Raw genomic sequence first — 22008 nt, forward strand, 5'->3', positions numbered from 1 at the left:
TTTCAGAGCCCAGTGTTTTCTATGCTTGTCTTCAACACTTGTTAAGTTTGACTTTACAATATCTCAGAAAAATAAATCCGCTTCAAATTCCTAATTTGATACAACTACCCGTAAAGAACTGGACTTCTTTTGTAATCAGATACTTGGGCTACGTAACCCCGCACTGGAGGGAAACCTAACTGATTGCAGCAGTCTGTTGAAGTGCCGTTTACCTAGGCCCGTTGGCGCCTAGCCTACAGGAGTGGTTTGATGAACTGCTTCTTTGAAAACTGAAACATTACTTGTTCCTTTACAATGGTTTATCTTACTGCGTTGTTTAGCTTGTCTACATTACAGAACTTCACTTTGGGATGAAATAGAAGCTTATGGTGGGAAAGGATTTACAGTTGCCCCCAGGTTTCACTGGGAGGTTCACAGCAATGTCTGTGGAGCAGATGGAAGACTATTTTCCCAAGTTTAAGAAAATCCATTTTTCTTGCCACTGAGTATGAATCCTGTACTTTCTTTCACATTTCAGTCCAAATAAATCTTACCAGAGGCCATTCCAAATACCTTTCTTTTTTCTGTATTTAACATGCACTAACCTGGAAGACGTTTGTGTTCATCGGTGTTTCTTCATGACTATTCCTTTGTGGTTCTTCTTCACATACTGTTGCTGGGAATAGACTTGTGAAATATTTTGGGGATTCTGTTAGAGATTTTCTCCCAGTATAAGTAGATAATATCTTACTGAACAAAAGCCAGTTATCATTGCCAAATAGGAGGGGATGGAGTTGATGAAAATAATGTGTATTGTGTTTCATTAGTTGTTGCTTGCATTTGCTTGTTGCTAACTTCTCAAATAAAATGAGACAGGAATGTAATGGAGGACCATTCATTTTGGATACACGGTTAAAAGTCTGACCAAATTTATTAAGAGTCTTTCTTGCTTCCTCTTCTGCCCACTATGGAGGAAACGTTTTGGTTTAGCCATTAAATGTCCTGTATGCTTCAAGGCAAAGGAAACTTTAACTTCATGCTATAACAGATAAAGATTTTTATATAATTGTATTTGTTTTATTAAATAATAAAGATGGCCCTAACTTCACTGGCAGCACAGATGAGCCCCTAGATTTTGGCAAGGAAAGTTTCAGGATTTTCATTGAAGTTGTCAGCAGAAAATGTAGCTGTCAAAATACTAGCACTGAAAAATATGGAAAGGCTGGTTAAGGGCAGAGGCAAATTCTCACCTACCATCTTTATATAGTTAATAACAAATATGCATGTATTTTATATGTATATTTAAACAGCGTAATTGTATTTGTATATGTAAATTATGTAAATAGATAAAGTAAAACTTTACGATCTCAAAAAAAACCCCTACACCTTAACTCTTTCAGGCTGTCACCCTATGGGCTGCTTGTTTCTTTTAGTGAAATACCACCCACGCTTATCTGCTTAGAAGCCCAGCACTGGCCAGTCTTCTGCTTTTTTGTCTGCTAAGAAGGACGACATCATTTCTGACCCTTTTTAGCAAGCGTAGAGACTTCTGTCTCTGTTTAGGCAACACTAGGGCCATCCATAATTGTCAAGTGCTACTTTATTTACTGCTGGTTACTAGTTTGACTAACAACAGTATTTTCTCATTTTCTTGGCTTGTTGTAAAGTTCCCTGAATTCTTGCTCGCTTTTTTCCACAGGATGTCTCATGTAAGTGAAATGTGGTGCTATCACTGGCGATGGAAGCTGCAGCACTGTCTCTGCTTGTTTACCGCATATATTATATGCATGCAGCAAGCAGGTAAGTCAGCAAATTATCTTCTTGCTGAAATAAATGGTCTAGCAGCCAAAGTTTTGATGACTAAGGACTATGTTTACATATGACTAAATTATGTACAATATAACATTTTGACGAAAATGATGCATTATAATTATTAGTTGTGATTTGAGAGGTTGGGTCGTATTTTCTGCTACTGATTAATTTTCTTTTTGTTGTTTTTTATCATTTTGCTGTTATTAATTGTTATTATTTTTCTGTTGACTTTGTTCTTTGAATTCTTTCATTTTGCCCTTCCTTTGGTTTTACCTTGTTAATACTTACCTCTCTTTTGAATTTCTTCTGGTTGCTGGAAAACTGCAAGTAATCACATAGTTCTTCCATTTTCCACAGTACAGTTTGTGCCTGTAGATTATGTATTCAGTAACTCTTCACTCTGATTCAAAGCTGTAAAATAACTGTAGTGTGCTTATTATTTTTAAAAACTTTTATGGTTCGAATAATGGAAACATTCCTCAGCAAGCTGTATGTACATAAGATAATCATACACTGTAAAGAACAATCAGTTTAAACTTAACATCATCTTGGTCTGTCGTGACACTTGAGTACAGAGTAATGTAACACATTCTGACTGTTTTCTTTAAACATATGAATGAGAGATTTCATTTATTAAATGTCTTTTCCTAACCACTAGAGTGCAAAATATTTTAGGAGCTCCAACTGCTTTACTGGAAAAAAAAGCTTTGGAGTTTATTCTGGAGCATATGAAAATTTTGGAGCAGTTTGTATTGCTCAGCTAATTCCATATCAGATGGATAGTTTTGCTGTTACAGACTTGCCATTGGAAAAAGGATGGTTTATATATAGAAAGAGTTTCTAGCTTCTTTGATATTGTTTTTTCTCTAAATAAAAAGTGCAGGTTTAAAAAAAAAAAAAAACACCCTGCGCTTTTTATTTAGAGAAAAAACAATGCAGTAGCTGTGCAGTAGCAGTTTCCAGCTTCATGTCACAGTAATAGATGTTTTACATTTCCATTAAATTATGTAGCCAGAAATGTACTTAGGACCCAGCTCTCACCCATGGCTCCGTTGCCTGATGGCCTTTGTGTCCATGTTCCCAGACCGTGCAGCTGCCATCTTCAACATAAAGTAAATCAGCAAAAAACTACTCTAACTTACAGTTGCTGTGGGCTGTTATCTGGTGACTGGAACGTTAAGACCCAAAGACCATTCATCTTTGCTAATCCCTTTTATCAAAAGTTTAGTTATTGAATGTGCAGGTGACACAGCAAGAGTAAGTCCCATGAGCCGGAAGGTCATAGCCAGCATGCTGTGAGGACAGAGAAAGCCAGCCACAAGCTCATCTGCATTCAGCTAATCACAGCGTTACCATTGCTACCTGTGCCGGTACTGAACAAGTAGATGAGTCAAAAGGTCTATATCAAACCCCAAGGTGCACTTCAACACAATCATATATGCCCCTGGCTAACTGCTTCAGCAAAAAAGTGATTGGTGCTGTTGGATTGGTAAAAGCAGCCAAAGTGTTCTAGCTAATTTAGGCTCCTCTGTTATAGTTACTGTCCATGCGCCTTTCTCAGGCACTGGTTTGGCATGTAGGAGACTCAGAACCAGGTCTCTGATGGAAATCAAATTTCCATCAGAGACCTGAACCTGAGTTTTTTACATCTCAAGTGCATGCCCCTGGGTGGGGGATTTCTTTCTTGCTTCAACTGGAAAAGATTTGAAATCTTCAAAACTTTCAATAAATGGAGAAGACATTTCCCTATCTGCTTGAATGATGAGTAGATAACTAAGGTACACTGGAAACACCCAGGTTCAGTAGACAAATGTTTGCTGTTCAACAGTGAAAGAGATCATACATAGTCTGGTGTTAATACTCGACTGAAATGAAAATGAGACATTTACCTTGAGAGCAACCTGTCATTTGGCAGTACTCGCCTGTAGAGCCTCAAGGTTCATGTTTCTTTTTATGTTGACGTAAAAGCGTAGGTTATGCTGCAGAATGGAGTCTTCTCATCTGTTCTTTTTGATAGAGCAAGGCAGACAAGGTGGGAAACACTGCTGCTTTTGCATTTTTTCTTTTGTGTTCTGAAAAGGTATTGGCCACTTTGGCTGTGGATTCACAGTAGAAATATCATAAAACCTGACATTCATCCAGCTTCACTAGTGAGCTGTAAGCTTAGAAAGCTATTGGGGCTTATTAAGCTTTGCCTAGAGGAGGTTACGTACAAGCGAGGGATTAAGATCGTCAGGTACAGGGTTTATGGATTATTTAAGGGGCTATTCATAAGGATAAAAATATCAGTCATGCAGTGACATGGAAAAAATCAAAAGTAATAGTTTTAACTTGAAGAGCTATAGGACTTGGCCTGCTTTCAGAAACAAAGCTTAGGAGGAGGATTATACAGCAGAAAACTTAGAACAGGAGCAAGATGATCTGTGAGAAGAGTATTTAGCTGCAGATTGATCTGTAAGGTACTGACAAGCAGGTGCAGCAGTGGCGTGTAGTCCCAAAATATAGGTCTCATACCTCAAAGGAGTCAATGGATGGACTCTGACACTTTGTTGCGGTTTTACTTAAAACAAAAAGACGGAAAGAAATTATAAAAATGAAAAAATAAATGATAAAAATGTAACATGTACTTTAGTAAATCTTAGCAGGCCTGACTGTTTTGGCATACTGGCTTCAGGTCACGTGTTGTGACATGGGGTGAAGTTACAGAGCAGCTCAGTGAGCAACTGGACAGGTTTCCATTCCTGTCTGGGGTAGACGTCCCTGATGGCCTTGAGTGAGCCATTTAGCCGTGCCTCAATTTCCCCACCTGTAACACTGAGTCTTGCCTCCCTTGTAAACAGCTTGCCTGTCTTCCAGTGAAAGGACTGTATAGAAGCTGAGATGTTAGAAAGGTGGTGTTTAGAAGGGAAAGAGTTAAATCCACTTATATCTGAGATTCAGACATTCCTAACTTTTCTGTTGTATGTACATTTCGTTGGTTTCAGAGAGCCCAAATGAGAACAAAAAGAGTGAACAGAGTTCTGGAAAACATAACTAATGAGGGCAGACAGAAGGAACTAAGATTTTTTTTTGGTCTTGAGTAGGCAGAAGGGGGAATGCATAAGAACTGAGAATATTTAAAGAAGTAGCTGCAGTGGGAAGGGATAGACTGATCTTTCTGGGCAGCTGAGAGGGCAAAAAGAATGGTCTTAAATTACAGCAGGATAAATGAAGGGAGGACGACTCGTCGAAAGGTGTAGATAGCAGTGGAATAGATATTGCCAAAGAAGACTGGGGAATCTCAGTCCTTGGGAATGTATAGTAATGTCTGCCAGAAATCATTTAAATCTATAGTCCTCTTTCCTTGGGGCTCAGATATGTATTACATGATTTACAGACTTCCCTAATTTCTATAGTGCGTCCTTAATCTTTGCCCTGTAGAATCTATTTTGGCTCAATCTGGGAAATGAGGAGATCCTTTGGAAACTGCATGTCTCAGAATGACAGTGCTTTTGCTGTGCCTACAAAACTGTGTTGGTGTTTGCCTTGTTGCAAGGGCCTCATTTTTATCTGACATAAGAAAGCAGCAGCTCAGTATGGAAAGTAAAAATCGGTTGCTTCTGGTGTCTGTAACCTCACAAAAAGTGTTCGGTTTAAGTAATCCCCTTGCTTTTTGGTTTTTCTGCTCTCATAGCAAAATGTCTAATGTTTCAATATTATTAATATCTCTTGGTTTTGACTGTGCTCTCTGCGGTAACCCAGGAGCAGAACTCGAGTTTTTTCGGTGACCTTAAAAGCAGATTCCAGTTTGCACAATTACTTTCCAATCTAGTTTTCAAGTGTCTTGTCAGTACTGGACTTCCAGGGTTTTGAACACTTTTGCATTTTGAGGAGATTGCGACATACTACTAAGAGTTTTTACCTTCTTCTGTCATCAATAGATACATAAGAGTTAATAGCTGTTTTAAATTTTGACTACCATGCAACCATAGTTAGTTTTATTCAGGATGTGGAAAGTATTTATTTTAATAAAGCCATGAGTACATCTACAATTCTTATTACACTATTTCTGCATTATGACCCATACTGCTGTTGGCTACAGTCACAGTAATTCTGTGATAATGCAAGAGTAAGCATTTGTCCTTTTGTTCATCCATCAGTAAAATGCATTGGTGTCTGTAGACACATTTCCATGTCCTCAAAGGGCTTTAATCAATCCCCAGGAGCTCACCAAAGAGTAAGTTTCAGTTCTATTACAGTCTCTGAAATTTTAATTTCATTTCTTTTAGTGGTGATTCAAAACAAAAATTTGTGGTGTTTTTAGTTCATCAAGAAAAAGAGAGGTGAGAAAAAAGAATAAACCTGAAAGCAGGTCCTTCACCCCCATGGCTGCTAATAGTCTCCAATACAGGGTCATCTCTGTCTCTCATGCACCTTCATTGGGCTTGTGTAGATAAAGGAGGGATTAAAGTCCTCCCTTGTTCATGGGAGAGTTTCAGAGTGACCCTGCAGGCTCAGGAGCCTCCCAGGAGGTGGGAAGTATTGCTAATGCCACCTGTGCAAGAGTCAGTCACATTGCCATCTGCGAAAATGGATTGGGTTTTATCTTGAATGGCCTGAGTCAGGAAGTGTGTTTTTTCACCACAGACCCAAAACTGCCTACCCCAGACAAGGGCCAAAGAGCCTATCGCCAACCAATGATGAAACTGTTGTCAGCACATTCCCTTCCTTTCTTTTACCACGTGCACAGCACTAACCGAAGCACCCAGACGTTCACACAGTCACTCAGCGCAATCCTCGTGTACGGCGGAGGATGGTTTTATAACATTATATCTGGTGCTTTGTGAAATTTCTCCCATGGCATCCCCAGGGTGTGAACGGGCGTGCATGTATTGCTGAGAAGGGTAAATGTGACTGAGAGTGGTGCCCCTGACTCTGGCACAGGAATTCATGTTTGTGAAAGTTAGGAAAAACTCAGAAAACCTAAGAAGTTTGAAATTGGTATTCAGTCTGACAGTCTTTTGCCTTACACAGGCATACATACGTCATGTGTAATTGAGAAATTAGTCAGAAGGAATCTGGATATTTAATGAATAGCTCCAAAGTACTTCTATTCTTTCCCTTTTCTCTGTTAGTCGTCTTTTATATTTTAATGTAGCTTAAGCAAAACAAATCAAAACCAATCCTTTATGTTCTGTATACTATCTAAATTTCTGCTGGCTTGAGGCATGTGTTTAGAATTTCTGTTCATATAAATCTTGCAGAGAAAAGTTACTAGTTGGCTTCCTTGTATTTCCTTTAGTTGACAGTTTGTTAATTTAAAAGTAAATCGCTGTTGGAATGAATTTCACAGGAAGCTGCCTCTCATTATCTCTGTTTACTTTTTTTTTAGCTATAGTTTTTCGATGGTTCTGATAATTCTTTTCCCTAAAGTGTTTGGACCTCATTGCATTAACCATAACAATATTACCTTAAAAGCACAGTAATATTATTTTTTTTTACCTTCCTCTGATACACACCTGTAGCCAAACTCAAATAGAATATCGTGAAACATTACAGAAATTCAAAGCTGACTAGGACCTTGTCTTACAAAGTCTTTGCACTCCTTTATTAAAAGACAGGCTAAATAATGTACGTTTTTCTAAAGAATATACCTTTAAAGAAAGAATATACCTTTTGCTGAAGGTCCTGTCTTTATGAACTGTAGATTTTAGTATCCATTTATAATTTTTTTGCCTTATTTTTTCTGTTCATTGTTAAAAATTAAAAACATAGCCACATGAAAATTTGTCAGTTTGTGAATGTTGTCTATGACAACGGACAATAAAAGTATCTAGCTCAGTGGTATATCCAACAATAGCCTCACAATGACTTGTGGCCAACTGGACTGTGCTTTACAAAAGGCTGCCTCTGATAGAGATTATGTAAAGAAATTCATTCTTTATGGTATTTGTCAGTTGGTCTCAATAAAGTGAATGAACATTTTAGAACAAAATGAGTTTCTGTCTCATTAAACAACTGAAGTCTTTGCAAATCACTTTTTTCTCTTGTGGATTAGTAACGTGAGAAATGTTGCATCATGAAGGAAGGTCTTAACAGGAATAGAACAGTTTTCCAGATAAAAGTTCCTTACATGTAAGTCTAGCAATTGTGTGACATCCATTTTAGTATGTATTACAATTAATACAGAGCAATTAAAATGGTTGATTTCATATACCACTGAACCTTTCAGAAGTGAGTGATTACCACTGTAAAGTCAGCACTTGTCAATTAATAAGGGATGATCTTGCAGATTTTGGATGTGTACTGTTATGTCCGTGATTGTTTTGCTAGAATATTGGATTTGCTTACTTAATGGGATTGTTTAAGTGATTTGCATAAGGTGTAACATGCAATGTTCGCTAGATCAAGGCCTCAGTTATCACTGCCTGATAATTGAAATGTTAAAATTTGCATTTTTATTACAACCACAGCACAGAGATGTCTGAGGCAGATATACTTACCCCATGTATTATGTATGCACAATACTAAAATGAGGAAAAACATATGACTTTTATTTTACAAGAATTTGAAAAAAATGAAGTGAAGGAATTTTAGCTACAATTCAGTAAGAAAATAAGAAGAAAATAAGAAATAAGAAGACCAACTTGGAAAATTACATTCCCTGTTAAGATTGTGTCTAGAAATACCTCTGATTAAATAGTTCACCTGTACTGGTTCAGAATTTCTTCCTGTCATCATGGAAGAGAAAAATCTCTCCCATGAGAAGAAAATAAAGTATTTCAGCTGTAGACTGTAAACATTTTCTACAGAGTTAACTAAAATATTAGTGTAATAATGATAAGTTACATCAGAGAAGTACATCCTTTGCTGTGATATAGTGAACCAAAACTATTTTTCCTGCCATAAATATGATAATATAGGCACTCGTATCAAGGAAAGGCAGGGCTTCTAGAAACACCTCTTGTTTTGTCTGGACTCAGTGCTCTCTGGTTTTCTCAGTTCCTGTAAATGACAGACTAAGTTCTAATTCCTGGTACAGCACAGGAAAATTAAGTGCATAATTCATAGTTAGAGTTCTGCTTATGTAGTCTGGCCTCCAGGTATCTAATTCATTTTATTGGCCTTCTCTTGAAGAATCAAGCCACTTGCCACTCTAAACAAAACTCCAGTCATAATTTTTTGGTGCCACTATGGACTTGTACTCCTTTTTTCTCATCTTTCATGTTGTCATTTTTACCCTATTTTCGGGCACAACAGTAGCTTGAGCAGTACGTTGACTGTTTTCAATTTGTTAGCTGGAAACAATTTTGCTAATTGTTGTCAAGATTTCAGCCCCCAAACATGCTCAACAATTCCTGTTCTGTGAATTTTCCTTTCAGCAATTTCTGAAATTTTCCGTTATTTACTAATTTGTCCAAATTCCAGTGTAGCAAATAGTCACTTTTGACAAGAGAGGCCACCACGGTGGTAACTCAGATTAATACTCCAAAACTACAGCTATATCAATGAAGATGTAAGATACTTAGTATTCTATAGAAGTGTCAGCATGGTATATTTTCAGAGAACATATTTTCTGACAGTTCTTGTAGACTGAAAAAATGTGTGTTGGAAAATATTTTGCTCTTTTAAAGAGTGACAGAAAGTTAGTTCCCATTCTTGAAACCACTTATTTTCTGGATATCCCCAAAGCAGTTCAACTGTCTTCCAGTATATTTTAAAACTGCTTTTTCAGGGATAAATATCTGCAAGAGTTCACTTTTTGCAGAACACAGGGTAGATCCACGAAAAGATTGTCACACAGCTAACCTAATTTTTGAAAGGATACAATGCGATCAGAGTTTTTCCAATTCCAGCTTTTTCCCTCATGAATATGCTTCTTAATGGGTATCGGACAGAAAACTGCAACTCCCTATCTCAAACAGAGTTTGTTTTGTTCAGATGCATGCTCTGGCTTCTCACAGCTCTTCTCATTACGAGCTGTGCAGTGACAAATCCATACTATGAAGCTGAAGTCATTTTTTTATCAGAACTTGCTTTTTAGGTGGAGAAAAAGATCTCATGGTTAAAGTTGTCACAGAGGCATTTGTACAAGTCCTCAGTGATTTCTGTTTTGTGGTGTGAGAAGTGAGGGGAAGCGTGGGGTTTGTGGGGTTTTTGTTTTCTCATTGTCTTGAATTTACAGGAAAGGCTTATAAGAGGGTATAAAATTTAAGTCTTTTACTGCTTTTTCTTCTAATTCTATGTCTAAATATTTTCCAATTCCAAAGTATGTTAGTCACGTATCGTACTGTACTTTGCAGAAACTGGAAGTACACAGGGAATGCTGATATCGCCTTGCATGCTGAGTCATTAAACATATGCAAAGAAACACCAATATTGTGTCTTTTGTACTGATATCTAAAATAATGAAGAATTTTCATGCTGGGTATAGGTGTCCATCTATCCAATATTTTGAATAACGTGTCACCCAAATTGTGTTCAACTCATCTTGGATTTTCACTTTGCTTTAGAGAATTCTTGTATTTCAAGAAATTGTATCTGTAATATACATACAAAAATAAAAGGGTGAAATGCCAGTGTTGAACAAAGGCATCGTTCATACAATGAGTTAGAAGTTGTGGGGTTTTTTAAAAAAAAAATATTGTTTGACTGATAAAAATATTTAAAGGAAGTGTAACTATGAAGAAATTAGCCCCCTCCCTTCCACGTGTAAGCCTGGTACATCAAATGTGCTGTGCGCACCAGCTGCTTGGGTTACAGTTTATTATGTAACTAGTTTATAAAATGTAGGGTTTTTTTCCTTTGATCTGTCAGATTTTGGCAGTATATTGTTTCCATGATGTTCAATATTTTGATCTTATTTTGAATTGGGTATGCTTCTGTTAAAATCTTGCCACTGGAACTGGCTAAGACGGTGTACACCACCACCACCAGTCGGGGCTTCCCTCTCTGTCTCTGCGTATGGGGAATTACTCTTCTGTTAAGTGATTATTTCCCTGCATTACAAATGAATTGCATTTAACCCTTCCACGTTCTCAGAAGGGTCTCAGTGAAGTCAAAATGGTAGAAGTAACATTGGTGTAATAATAATTTTTTCTCTCTGCTGGCACATGGCAATCAGAAGGTAGTAGTGAGGATTAAAAGGGCAAACACCTCTCTTTATATACACTCCCTCCCTCTAATAAAATCTGCCCATATTTTTCACATGAGGGTAATATCAGATGAGTGGTTTCTAAGTCCTTTGACAAACACTAGTAACTTAGAAGTTACCTGCAAATAACGTATGTCTGGCTTAGTCAGTTGTCTTTAGTTTTGGGTGGTTTTCTTCCCCTCGTTGTCAGTAGTGTTGATGTACGCGATACAAGTATTCTCTGTTAGGCAGCTCCTTTGACTACTACCCTCAACAAAAGTATCTGAAGTTGTTCTATATTTCTTATAGCATATCAGAATTGAGTGACTGGCAATTTAATTATATAATCAATAGCTAAACTCAAGATCTTAGAAGAAAATTGTCTATTTTCTTCTGCTTGGCTGCATAAATCTTTTCAGAATAGCACATCATAGCAATGGAATGTATCAGATGCCAGAAATGTAGCTGAGAAGTGTCCAGTTTTTAAAGCTATTGTTTTCAAAACATTTATCTTGCTTTATCATCTTAATCAGTTTTCTGATGTAATAAATATTGTCAATTTGAAGGAGAAAATTACAATGTTACATTTAAAATTTCACCATATTTTTCTATTTCTACAAAGAATTCATTTTCTTAAATAAACTGAGATTTTTTTCAAGAAAGTAAAGAAAAAGAGCTCTTACTAATAACGTGATTGAAAAAATAATAAAGTAAATGGCATGCTTGCTATGAATTTCCTTTCTTATACTTAGGAATGGTGAAGTTGAGGCGAATCTGCTTTAACCTTGAAATAGTTTTGCACAGCTTTTGGAATAAGATAAGGAAACTCTTCAGTAAATGTTCAACTACATATAGTCTAGTGGTTCCTCCATTTTAACTGGATTGCATAACATTGATTTTTATTTGGTCCCTCCAAGGTCAGTACAAATTTTACAGCCTCCCTAAATAAGATCTGAGATACATCACTGTTGGGCACTTTTTAAAAATCCATCCCCAAATGTCCTAATAGAAACTATTTGGAAGTTGGTGTCTTGGCCAAACAATATTGTTATGTCAGAGGAAGCCAAAGTTCTGCCCCATGCCTTTAAAAGATCTGACTTGCATGGTGCTGTAGCATTGCTGGTTGGTGCTCAGAAAGGAAAAAAGATTAAAGAATGAAAGAAGAGCTGCTGTGTACACTTGGCAGCGATTATATGTTGTAACTTGTGGTTTTTGTCTGCAGATTACTGTGATTCTCAGCCAGTAATGCTTGAAATGGTAGAGGGTTTTGTATTCTGCTTTTTGTCTGTGTAATCCCTATGTCATGTGAATCCTGACTTGGTACTTAAGAATTGACTTGAGCTCCAGCAAAAAACTCAAATGCACACTGTCCTAGAAGGACTGATACTGAGAGACTTTTTTTCCAGCACTGTTCATGCTTTATGCAGGACCCTGTACCATTTGCAGGAGTTCGAAGCACCTCAGTTTCCCAGAGATTCAGTGGGAAACGAGCATTCTCAGCACTCCCAAAAACTGAGCCGAGAAGATCTTTGCTGTATCACCCTCTTTTCCACTAGGTTTACTGCATCTTGCTGGGGATTGTTCAGTAACTGGCAGAGCCAGTTAAAATATCATAAGAAACTCATGTTTCTATCCATCCATACATAATCTGCCTGGTTGTTAATCCCAACACACATACGAAAGTTTTCTTTTTCCTCTTTAAATGGTTTGCTTTTGATTATAGTGGCATGAAAGATTTTGTTGAGCTTTCCTCATATTTTACTGTAGCATGTGCGTTTCTAGTGAGAAGGCAGCTCAGCCTGGCCACAGTTTTAATCTTTAGGGTGAGGTCTGCAATGCTGCTTATCTTAGTCAGCTACTGTGTTTATTCACTTGAAATATGTGAAAATCTGAAGAAACATCTATTAGCAGGGATCAAGCCAAACCACACACATGCGCGCGCGCGCGCACACACACGCGCACACACACACACACACACAAAATCTGGTTGTTTAGCAATTCACGGTATTTCCCATTAGATTTCTGTTAGCTTTCCTTTGCAGAATTCATTGTAAGGAATGATACAATGACAGCAGAATGGACAATAATCTTGCAAATTTTAAAAACAAAAAAAGGTCTTAAACGAGAATCTGGTCATGAAAACATGAACGTTGTGAGTCACAAACATAAAACACTTATAGCAGTTAGTGGAAAATTAAAGGAAACATTTTTTTTTTTCCCTGCCAAGAAGCTCTTCTGTGGTAATTGCAATTTGTTCTTTATAGGTTGTCATAATTTAATTGTCTTCAGGTTTGTAGTTCTTTTTTTTTTTTGTATTGGCCTTCACAATAGTTCTCATAAATGGTTCCCATTAGTCCTTTTATATCATTCCTCATAAAACTTAAGGTGTTGGAAAGTAAACTTAGAAGTATGTACACAAACACCAACCGTAACAAATATCATGATAATCAAATCCTGTCCAAATAGACTTTGTATGGCCAAAGTAGTCTATACATTCAAGAACCAGTTATCTGAAATGCAAGGAAATAATCTGCACCATTAGATACCATTGTGGGGCTATACTCACCAATTTGTCAACAATTATGAAAAACACTGAAGACCAATATGCCCAGTCTGAACACTAATCTGGTTAATATGGTCCCATATGGACCTTCCTTGGGGTTATGGTGTGCATTACACATACAGAGTTTTCAGTAAGATTAACAATTCACCTGCTATATTTTTAAAGTTATAATGCAACTCCATGAGGGTTTTCCCCTTAAAGACATATAATATAAATGTTAAATAGTAATAATGGTGGCATTTTATTATTTTTCTCCATGTAGTGTGATCTTTCATAACTAATACTAGTTAGCATCATCATATCTCACTGGAGATATATTGTCTGGATGTAGGATCGACCGTTACCCTGTGCTTGTGTACTGCCGTAAACAAAGTTAATGGACTTATTCTTTGGCGCTACTTTAAAAATACAATTAATATAAATTATATGTGACAAAAATATCTATAAAACATTATATGTTTATGCTGCAACTTAAACTTTAATACAGCTAAACTGTTGAAACAGTTTAAGGACAAATATCCACACGGAAACACGTTAATGTGTATATTTGGATTGTGCAGGTGGATCTCCTGTACTGTCTTGTGAGTGCTGACAGATTTATAAGTCTAGCCCAATAGCACAGGGCCTTTGTCCATGGTTTAAGTAAATTATATTCTTGAGTATGGGCTGCTTTGGTCATGGAAAAATATATCTGTATGAGGCTTGAATGAATGTTTTTTGTTGTGAGCACCTTTTTATCAGCAGCAATATGAGAGGTTTGAGTGAATATCCAGGCTCCCAATTGCATACGGATATTGCTGTTTCCCGGTAATTTATCTTTTCTAATTATTATGTTTATTTCTGAAATTTCACATGCTGTTAAATGTCCCTTACTTGTCTATTACTGCTTTAAAGTAACACAACCCTTCATTCCTACCACTTCAGACAGAGAGTAATGCATTTACATTTTTTTACTTTATAATAATTTCCTGTCTTATGTGGAGGTGAGAAAAAGATTGAGATTCAGCTAGTGACCCAAAATTGAGAATGATAGTCTAGAATCAGCACTTGCTACTGCAGTTGAAATGTCAGAGACCTGTGTGGTGGAAATAAAGGCATAAACCAGGGGGGCAGGTTTCCTTTGATTGTCACACAATGGCAGTTTTCAAAGTTTGACTTATTTCAAAGTAACAGAAGAAAGCTTTAGGAAGACAACGTTATAAAGACAATACTAAGGCTGGAAAGCTGGCAATTCAATAATTTGGAAATTACAGAATTTAAGAATTCAGGTTGCCTATGGAATTTTCTGTTTTCACATCTACTGTGATGATGCAGGCTTTAATTACAAAGTCACCTGCTTTTTGTCATTGGCCTCCAGCTTTGTACAGAGCAGACGTACTGTGAGGCTGAAAACAAACATGGTTTGTAAGGTCTTTACTTAATGTGCGGCCAGAGGTGGAATATGTATGCTAAATGAGGCGCTGGATTGCAAGAAGATCTCATGGCTAGGGTGGTTGAAGATGTGCTAGAAAACTGAAAGCTGTCTCTGAATCTTGTTTGCTAGGGGCGGCTGAGCAAATGAATTTCATGGCTGTCTTTTGATATGTCTCATTTTCTGTGCCTAATTTAAAGCTATAGAATCATTTGCATCTATAATTGCAATTGAAGTGAATAGGAACTGTGTTTGACTACATTAACCTCTCTATAATGCTGCGAATCAAGAATAAGTTGGGTCTTGCGTGTCTGAAATTAGACATCCAATATCAGACGATTCTTCCAATCTTGATATTCCCCACCTACCCTTCTATAAAATGAAATTAGGATTGCTTCTTCTCTCATAGTCATATTGTAAGTTTTAAATTAATAACCATTGGAGAAATGTTCAAATGTTATACTAGTGAACACCACAAGAAGAGCTCACGAGGAAATCAGTGATTCTGTCTCAAGAGAGGGCTGGAATTTCTGCAAGGCTGAGGGTCACACATCGAAGAACGGAGGTAAAGCAGGATACTGAAAAGTTGCTTATTTCATGGGATTTGTCCTTCCTGTGCACTGAATGAGGTCCTGCAAAAACGGTAGTGTGTGATTATGTAATTGAAGAGATTTTTTTTTTTTCAATTATCTATGCGCAAAGGCCAAAGGAAGGTTAACTCTGGCATTTCCTAACTTCAATTGTCCTTGATTGTGCAATCCTAATGGTGTCTGCATGTTTCTGGGAGGGGTTTATAATGCTGGGGGGGGGAGTGTGTATATGCAGATAAAGATATAATTACTGTTAGAGATGCTTACTTAGAATTTTAATTGAACCTGTATAAAGAGCAAAAAATCTTGTTAACAAAAATTTATCTACTTATTTTTCTTGTTTTATGAATTCTCACTTAAATCAGGATGTTCACCATATTTTTGAGACAGTTTAAGGAAGTGAGATTGACAGTGACTGGAGTAATCACGCCACTTCACTGTGAAGCAATTTGCTTAGGAGTAGAACTTTCCTTTTAATTTAATTATTTATTATGACCCAGCAGTTAGAACAATAGCAGCCTGGTTCTGTACAACCTATATAACGCTAGAACATAGTATTTCATAATGGAAAAGAAAAAAAGGAACAGAGGTATTCTGTTGTAGTACTTTCTACATGCTACTATCACGTGTAAGATATTGTTTCTCTTTTAATCTTTTATTCCATCCATAACTTTAAGGAGATTTCTGTATAAACATTTGAAATATGTCCTTTCTCCATCTTCTTCAATGTTCTTTCCAAGGCAATAATGTGCAAATGGGGATTTTGTGGGGTTTGGGGGTTGGTTTTTCTTGTGTGTGTGTGTTCTTTTTTTAAGGCAATGGAATTCTTTCTTTATTGATGATTGATTTGTGTTGTGCTGTTGGAAAAAGAAAACAAAACACTTTGCATTTGGAACAGAGGATTCAGTGTTACACTTAGCAAGACAAGAAAGTATCTATCTAGAGAAGAGATGTTAAGGCTTCTACTTCTGCAGTGTTAGTTTCTGGAGAAGTACTTGGGGAGTGTTGGAGTCTGGATGAGTAGGTCCTATGTGGACTGAGATTTGAATGAAGGCAGCATTTTGCTAGGAAGTTGGATTCTCTGAAACACATAAAATCTTTCTGTGTATACGAAGTAATGGCAGGGTGCCCAGAGCTTTGTGGAAAGATGCCTACTTCTTCAGCAATAAATAAAATAAGTAAGTAAATAAAAATATTTAGTGAAGGGTAGGATATCTTTGATGTGAAGTTCTTCTGCTAGATGAAAGACTGCAACTGGCATGCAGTGCCAAATATCCCCCTGCTTCCTTAGCACCTTTGCTGCCAACATCCTCAAAAACAACAAGGATTGTAATCCTTAAGACATCAGAATTGAAAAAGGATTTCCTTTAGAGCTAAAGTTGTTTTTCTTACCCTCCAGACATGTAGCTAGTGGTAGGATAAAACGAGTCTTCCAGAAATTAAGAAATGTTTAAAAACTGTGGCAGTTTTTGGATTACAAGTCATCAAATAATTTAATTTTCCTGTAACCATGGACAAGGTCCTGATGCCCCTCTGCCCTTGGAACAGAAGTAGATCTGTTACTGGTTTAGGCCAGGGGTCCAAGCAGCCCAGTGTTCATAGATGAGCACCTGGAGTACAAGAGTTAAAATAAGCCTATGTACATGATGCTTCTCCTCAAAACTCTCCCAGTCTTCAACTGTTTCCATTTTGGGAATGAAAATCTTACTGAGGCTGGTGTGGCTTGCCTGTTTAGTAGTCTGCAACGGATTGCTGCCAACTAGTTGCCTGCTCTCCCTTTGAACTCACACTTCCATGGTTGTCCTCGGGCAGGGAGTGCCATGTATCCACTTCCCACTGCATGAAGAGCCACCTTGTTCTCCTTACTTTGAACCTGGCTTCTGTAACAAGGGGCCACCAAGTGAAGACAGTGAGTTACTCCTGCTCTCCCTTTTCCCTGTCACCAACGTTGTAGACCTTTGTGAGATCTCTCTTAAATCATCTCTTTCCCAGCTTGAAGAGTACTTGACTACTCCCGCAATTGCCCTGACCATCCCCACTGAGTACCTCCACCCATATATCCTCTGCTTAATTTAAGCCCAGGGTGGGACACCCAGACGTGCCCTGGGCTGTCAGCTAGCTGGGAACAGCAGGAGCCGGGTGGCCCATGATGGGGGAGGACCTGGGAGTCAGGGCAACCCTAGCGCAGACAGGGCCCTCCCTGACCGGGTGCAGTCCCACCATGCCTGAGTCAGGTTCGCAGGCAGGGTGAGGCAATGAATCAGGTCCAGGGTCCAACCAGGGAGTCGGGTCAGAAGCAGACAGAGACAAGGCTGGAAACAGATACACCTACAGCATATATCCAGCAAGAACTGGAAGCTAATTAAGGGTTTTTAGTGCACTCAGGGTACTATCACACTTATCTATGTTGAACTTTACCATTTTATTGCCAAGTCAGTCTGTCTTATAGGAGACTCATTTTTCAGTTCTTTACAGTTCGTCTTCAAGGTATCTACTCTCTGGAGTAGCTTTCTATCATCAGCAAGCTTTGTCTGTACTCTTTTACAGCTTTTCCAGATACTTTCTGGATATGTTAAGTAATGTGGAGCCCAGCAAAGACCCCTGTGGAACTCTGCTGGTGACTTTATTGCCTTTTTACAGCTTCACATGTGCTCCTATGCCCTACCTCTTAACTAGTTATTTATCTAAGCCAGAACCTTCCTTGTTATGTAGTGGCTATTTAGCTTCCTTTAAAGCCTTTGGCGAAAGTCTTTGCCAGAAACTTTCTGGATATCCAAGTGAACTATGATGTCAAATGGGTCACATTTACCAGCATAGCACTACTGAACCCTGCAGAGAACTCCAAGAGGTTTGTAAGACAAAATGTCACTTTATAGGAGTCATGTTGACTCTCCCAAATAGATTTTATTTATCCAGGTGTCCACTAATTCTAGCATTTCTTATACCACATATCCTTTGTGGTAGCCAAGGCACTGGTCTGCTCAGTGAGGAAAATAAAATTGGAGTAAACCAGTTTTACCTGACTGCCATATACTGGCAATCTTTACAGATGTTAACATTATTAGCAAATCTTCAGAATGTATGACTTGTAATTACACTGCTGATCCAGTGCTCTAGACTAAGACTGTATCTTGCAGAAATGGGCTCAGAAATAATAGGATGTGTTTGATCACGTTGACAAGCAGTGGAAAGGACTGAGCGGTACTTCTAGTACTTTATTAAAATGTAATGAAAGGTTTAGGCAGCTCACTTGAGTGGTAGTTCCTCATTACGCTTTTGTCCTAGAGCCACTCTTGCAGCTCACAACTGTGAACATTAGCAGAAGAACCTTTTCAATTGCAGTGAATAGCTAGATCACAGTGTGACCATCTTGAGGAAGGAATCAAATGTCTGTTTTACATATAATGCTCCCTCAGACTGTGAAGGGGAGAAAAAACCCATCATCGGAAGAAAGAAAGCATGAATTTCTGCTTTCTTCTGAAATGCAGAAGAGACAGGAATAAACTAAAATGCAGAAGGAACTGAGTCTGCAATTCACCATATATTCTATATGATCTATCTCACAAATTTAGAGACAGATGTGTTACTCTGCACAGTGCAGATCTGGTAGTCATGGGACGCAGTCCTACCTCTCCCTAAAAGGATGGAGCACTTCTGCATATCCTCATATTGGCTTGGATATGGCCACATGAATAGAATAGTTTCTTTTTGATGGGCAGTTGAGAGATCAGCTAGTTCAGAGATCAGAGGGTTTTATACCTTTCTGTTTGAAAGACTATGCAGAAGTCAGTTCTAAGTGGAAGATAACACTGTTGTGCTACTTTTGTTGTTTTAGTAAACCTAGATGCCAAGAAACTTCTGATACTATTACTTCCTGGAAAGTAATTGTTTTCTTAGAACAGGAAGGCTTGTAGCTTGTAAATGAAATAGCAAGGTTTGCATTTGAAGAGAATAACAAAATTGGTTTAAAGCAGATTTAAGTATGAGACAAAATAGCGTGAATGAGAATACCCAAATTATTTAATGTATTTAAATTATTACACATTTAAATTTTTTTGGGCTGTCAGCATTACAATTGGAACAGTAGCCTTTCATACATTCCACTTTACAAAATAATAGATATATATACAGATAGTGGGCATGATTCATAGCTATAACATCTAAGAATTCTTTTAAAATTAATGACACTACTGATGTGCAAGGGTAGTCTCATGGGCAAGAAGGCAGTAGAAGTATGTCTCTTTATACCTGCCTACTGTCTTGTTTAGAATGTTTTTTCCACATTTCTATTCTAAAGTTATATTTTACCACTTTAAATGCCAAAAAGGAGGAAAATCATGTACTTCTGATTATTGTAATATATTTCCAATATGCCTGTTTTCCATAGTATCTGCAATGTTTACTGTTACTTTGACTTCTTGAGGTTAAGAAATTTCTATACTGGAACTACCATTTTCTTATTGTCAGTCATTTGCCATGAAATAATACATGTTTCACTTTGCATCTGTGCTAAGAGTCATGGATTACAACCAGAACAAGGTGATTTCCCGTTATAGCTCCTGTTTTGGCTTTTGAAATTAAACTAGGCCTTTGGTTAGTCTTGGAGACACAGTGCTGGGAGCTGGACTGGCTTCAGGCAGAGCAGAGAGTTGCTTTGAGCAGAAGTCTGCTATAGGCAGCAGAGCAGCTGTAGTCCTGCTATGTATGGCCCAAGGTGGCCTTGCTGCTACTAAGGAAAGGATGTGACTGTGTGACTCGTACTGGAGAAGGTGGGATCATCCCTGCAAGCAGCAGCAATGACACCTCATACTGATGAAAGCAGTAAGTGGTACAAGGTTGGCTTTCCAGACCTCTCATGACAACTCTCCATCACACCTATATCACTTAATCTACTCTGTCCCTTATATTTCGCTGGAGCTGCTTCATCACAGCCCTTTCTCCACAGACAGGCAAAATAAGATCATTCTTACTCTACTGAGAAGATTGGAATGTAAGCATGGTGGTGTTTATTTTTGTTGATTTGTCCCATTTGGAAAGGTGGTATGATCAGCTGTTTTAGGCTACAGTATTCATATTTTTGTCTCTGTTAATCATTTTGCATTTGTTTTGTCAGTAGAGTCAGTGTCAAAGGTAGCACTTGTGAACAGCCGAGAAGCTTGAAAAGGAAAGGTGCAATTGTCTGTCTACTCATTAATGAAAGAAGACATTTCTGGCAAAGGCTTGCAATTCATACCTGGCAATGAATCTAGGAGTTGCCTGATTACTTACAAACAACCCTCTGCCATTTCCATAACTAAAAACTGCTTAAAGTTGCTGCTGGCACTTCATTTTAGTTAAGTTTAGAGTTCAGGCTGGAGCAGATTTACCAGATAAGCCAAAAAAGTGTTTAGCCTGCCAACATTACTACCACATAGTGCAGTGTGTGATTCAATACTGGAAGATGTGGTCACAGTTTCGTGGCTGTTTAGATCAGGATTACATCAACCTTGTGTTTCCTTGACATCGCATGTGCAATGGGTTTGTTTCCTTGGCATTGCATACGAGTGGGTACCTCAGTGGGTCTGTTCAGCATTGTTGGCCTTCCTCATCGGGAAGGAAGGTATTTTGCCCAGCTGTGTCCTAGGCAGACCATCAAGCAGTGCTCTGCCATTTTCATAACTGACCCAGACCCGGCTAAAGAAAAGATGCAAGCAGTTACCATCTGAGCTATTATAAGAATTTTCCTTCTTGTAGCTGTTGCAGCCTGATCATAATGACTCAATTATCACATGCTATAAAGTGCTGTAATTGCTGTTAGTACTGTATACTGTCAGAGCCTGTTTTGGCTGTTCTGGCCGAGTAGTCTTGAGGCCAAGTACAGGAGGGGATGGGGACTGCCTGGATGGAGAAACCCCTGCAGTCATGAGAGTCGCAGGAGACCTGTCTAGCACACCTGAAGGCTTTTCAGACTACAGATGGATCTCCAGCACTCTGCCTCACCGCAGAGTTCACTGCACAGTAACACTTAAGAAAACTGCAAAGAAGAAAGAAAATATCAGAATTCCTGGAAAGCTGTTTGGATGAGGAATGCAGTTGTTATTAAATAAGACTGATTTTTTTTTTCCCTCCAAATATATTGGTTTTGTTGAAACTGAAAAGTATGTCAATTTTAAAGAAAATTTCATATAGATTTTTTTATCCTGTCAATGTTTTCATGGTGGAGAAAAATCACTGCTCTGAAAATGCAAGGCAAAGTTTTGAGTCACTTTTGAATTGACTTCAATATTTAAAAAAAGGTTTCCTAAAAGTTTTGAAGAAAATAACAATGAAATGTTTTGATTCATTTGAAGTGATTTATTTGATATTATTTTTCAGAATATCTTTTGAAGAAGATTTCTTAATTTTTCCCTTTTTTGGAAATCAGATTTCCTGTCTAGTTACTCCTATGCTATTTATTTTCAGGGGGTCCAATTAGCAGCTATCATGTTTTTAATCTTCCAGTTACGACTTTGCTAGACCAAATTAACATGTCGGGATCAGCTGACAGGGTATTAGGTCCATA

At 37.9% G+C, this 22008-nt stretch overlaps 1 protein-coding gene across 5 annotated transcripts in view; it reads left to right on the forward strand.

Annotated features, from left to right (window-relative positions):
- Positions 1-22008, forward strand: part of ADGRG6 (adhesion G protein-coupled receptor G6) — a 117601-nt gene that overhangs the window by 4666 nt on the left and 90927 nt on the right. For all 5 annotated transcript variants that reach the window (XM_075748265.1, XM_075748262.1, XM_075748266.1 and 2 more), the window contains one exon: positions 1679-1779. In XM_075748265.1, the coding sequence (XP_075604380.1) occupies positions 1679-1779 (101 nt within the window). The remainder of the gene's footprint in view (positions 1-1678; positions 1780-22008) is intronic.

Source organism: Balearica regulorum, chromosome 3, assembly GCF_011004875.1.
Source record: "Balearica regulorum gibbericeps isolate bBalReg1 chromosome 3, bBalReg1.pri, whole genome shotgun sequence".
Classification (NCBI taxonomy): domain Eukaryota; kingdom Metazoa; phylum Chordata; class Aves; order Gruiformes; family Gruidae; genus Balearica; species Balearica regulorum.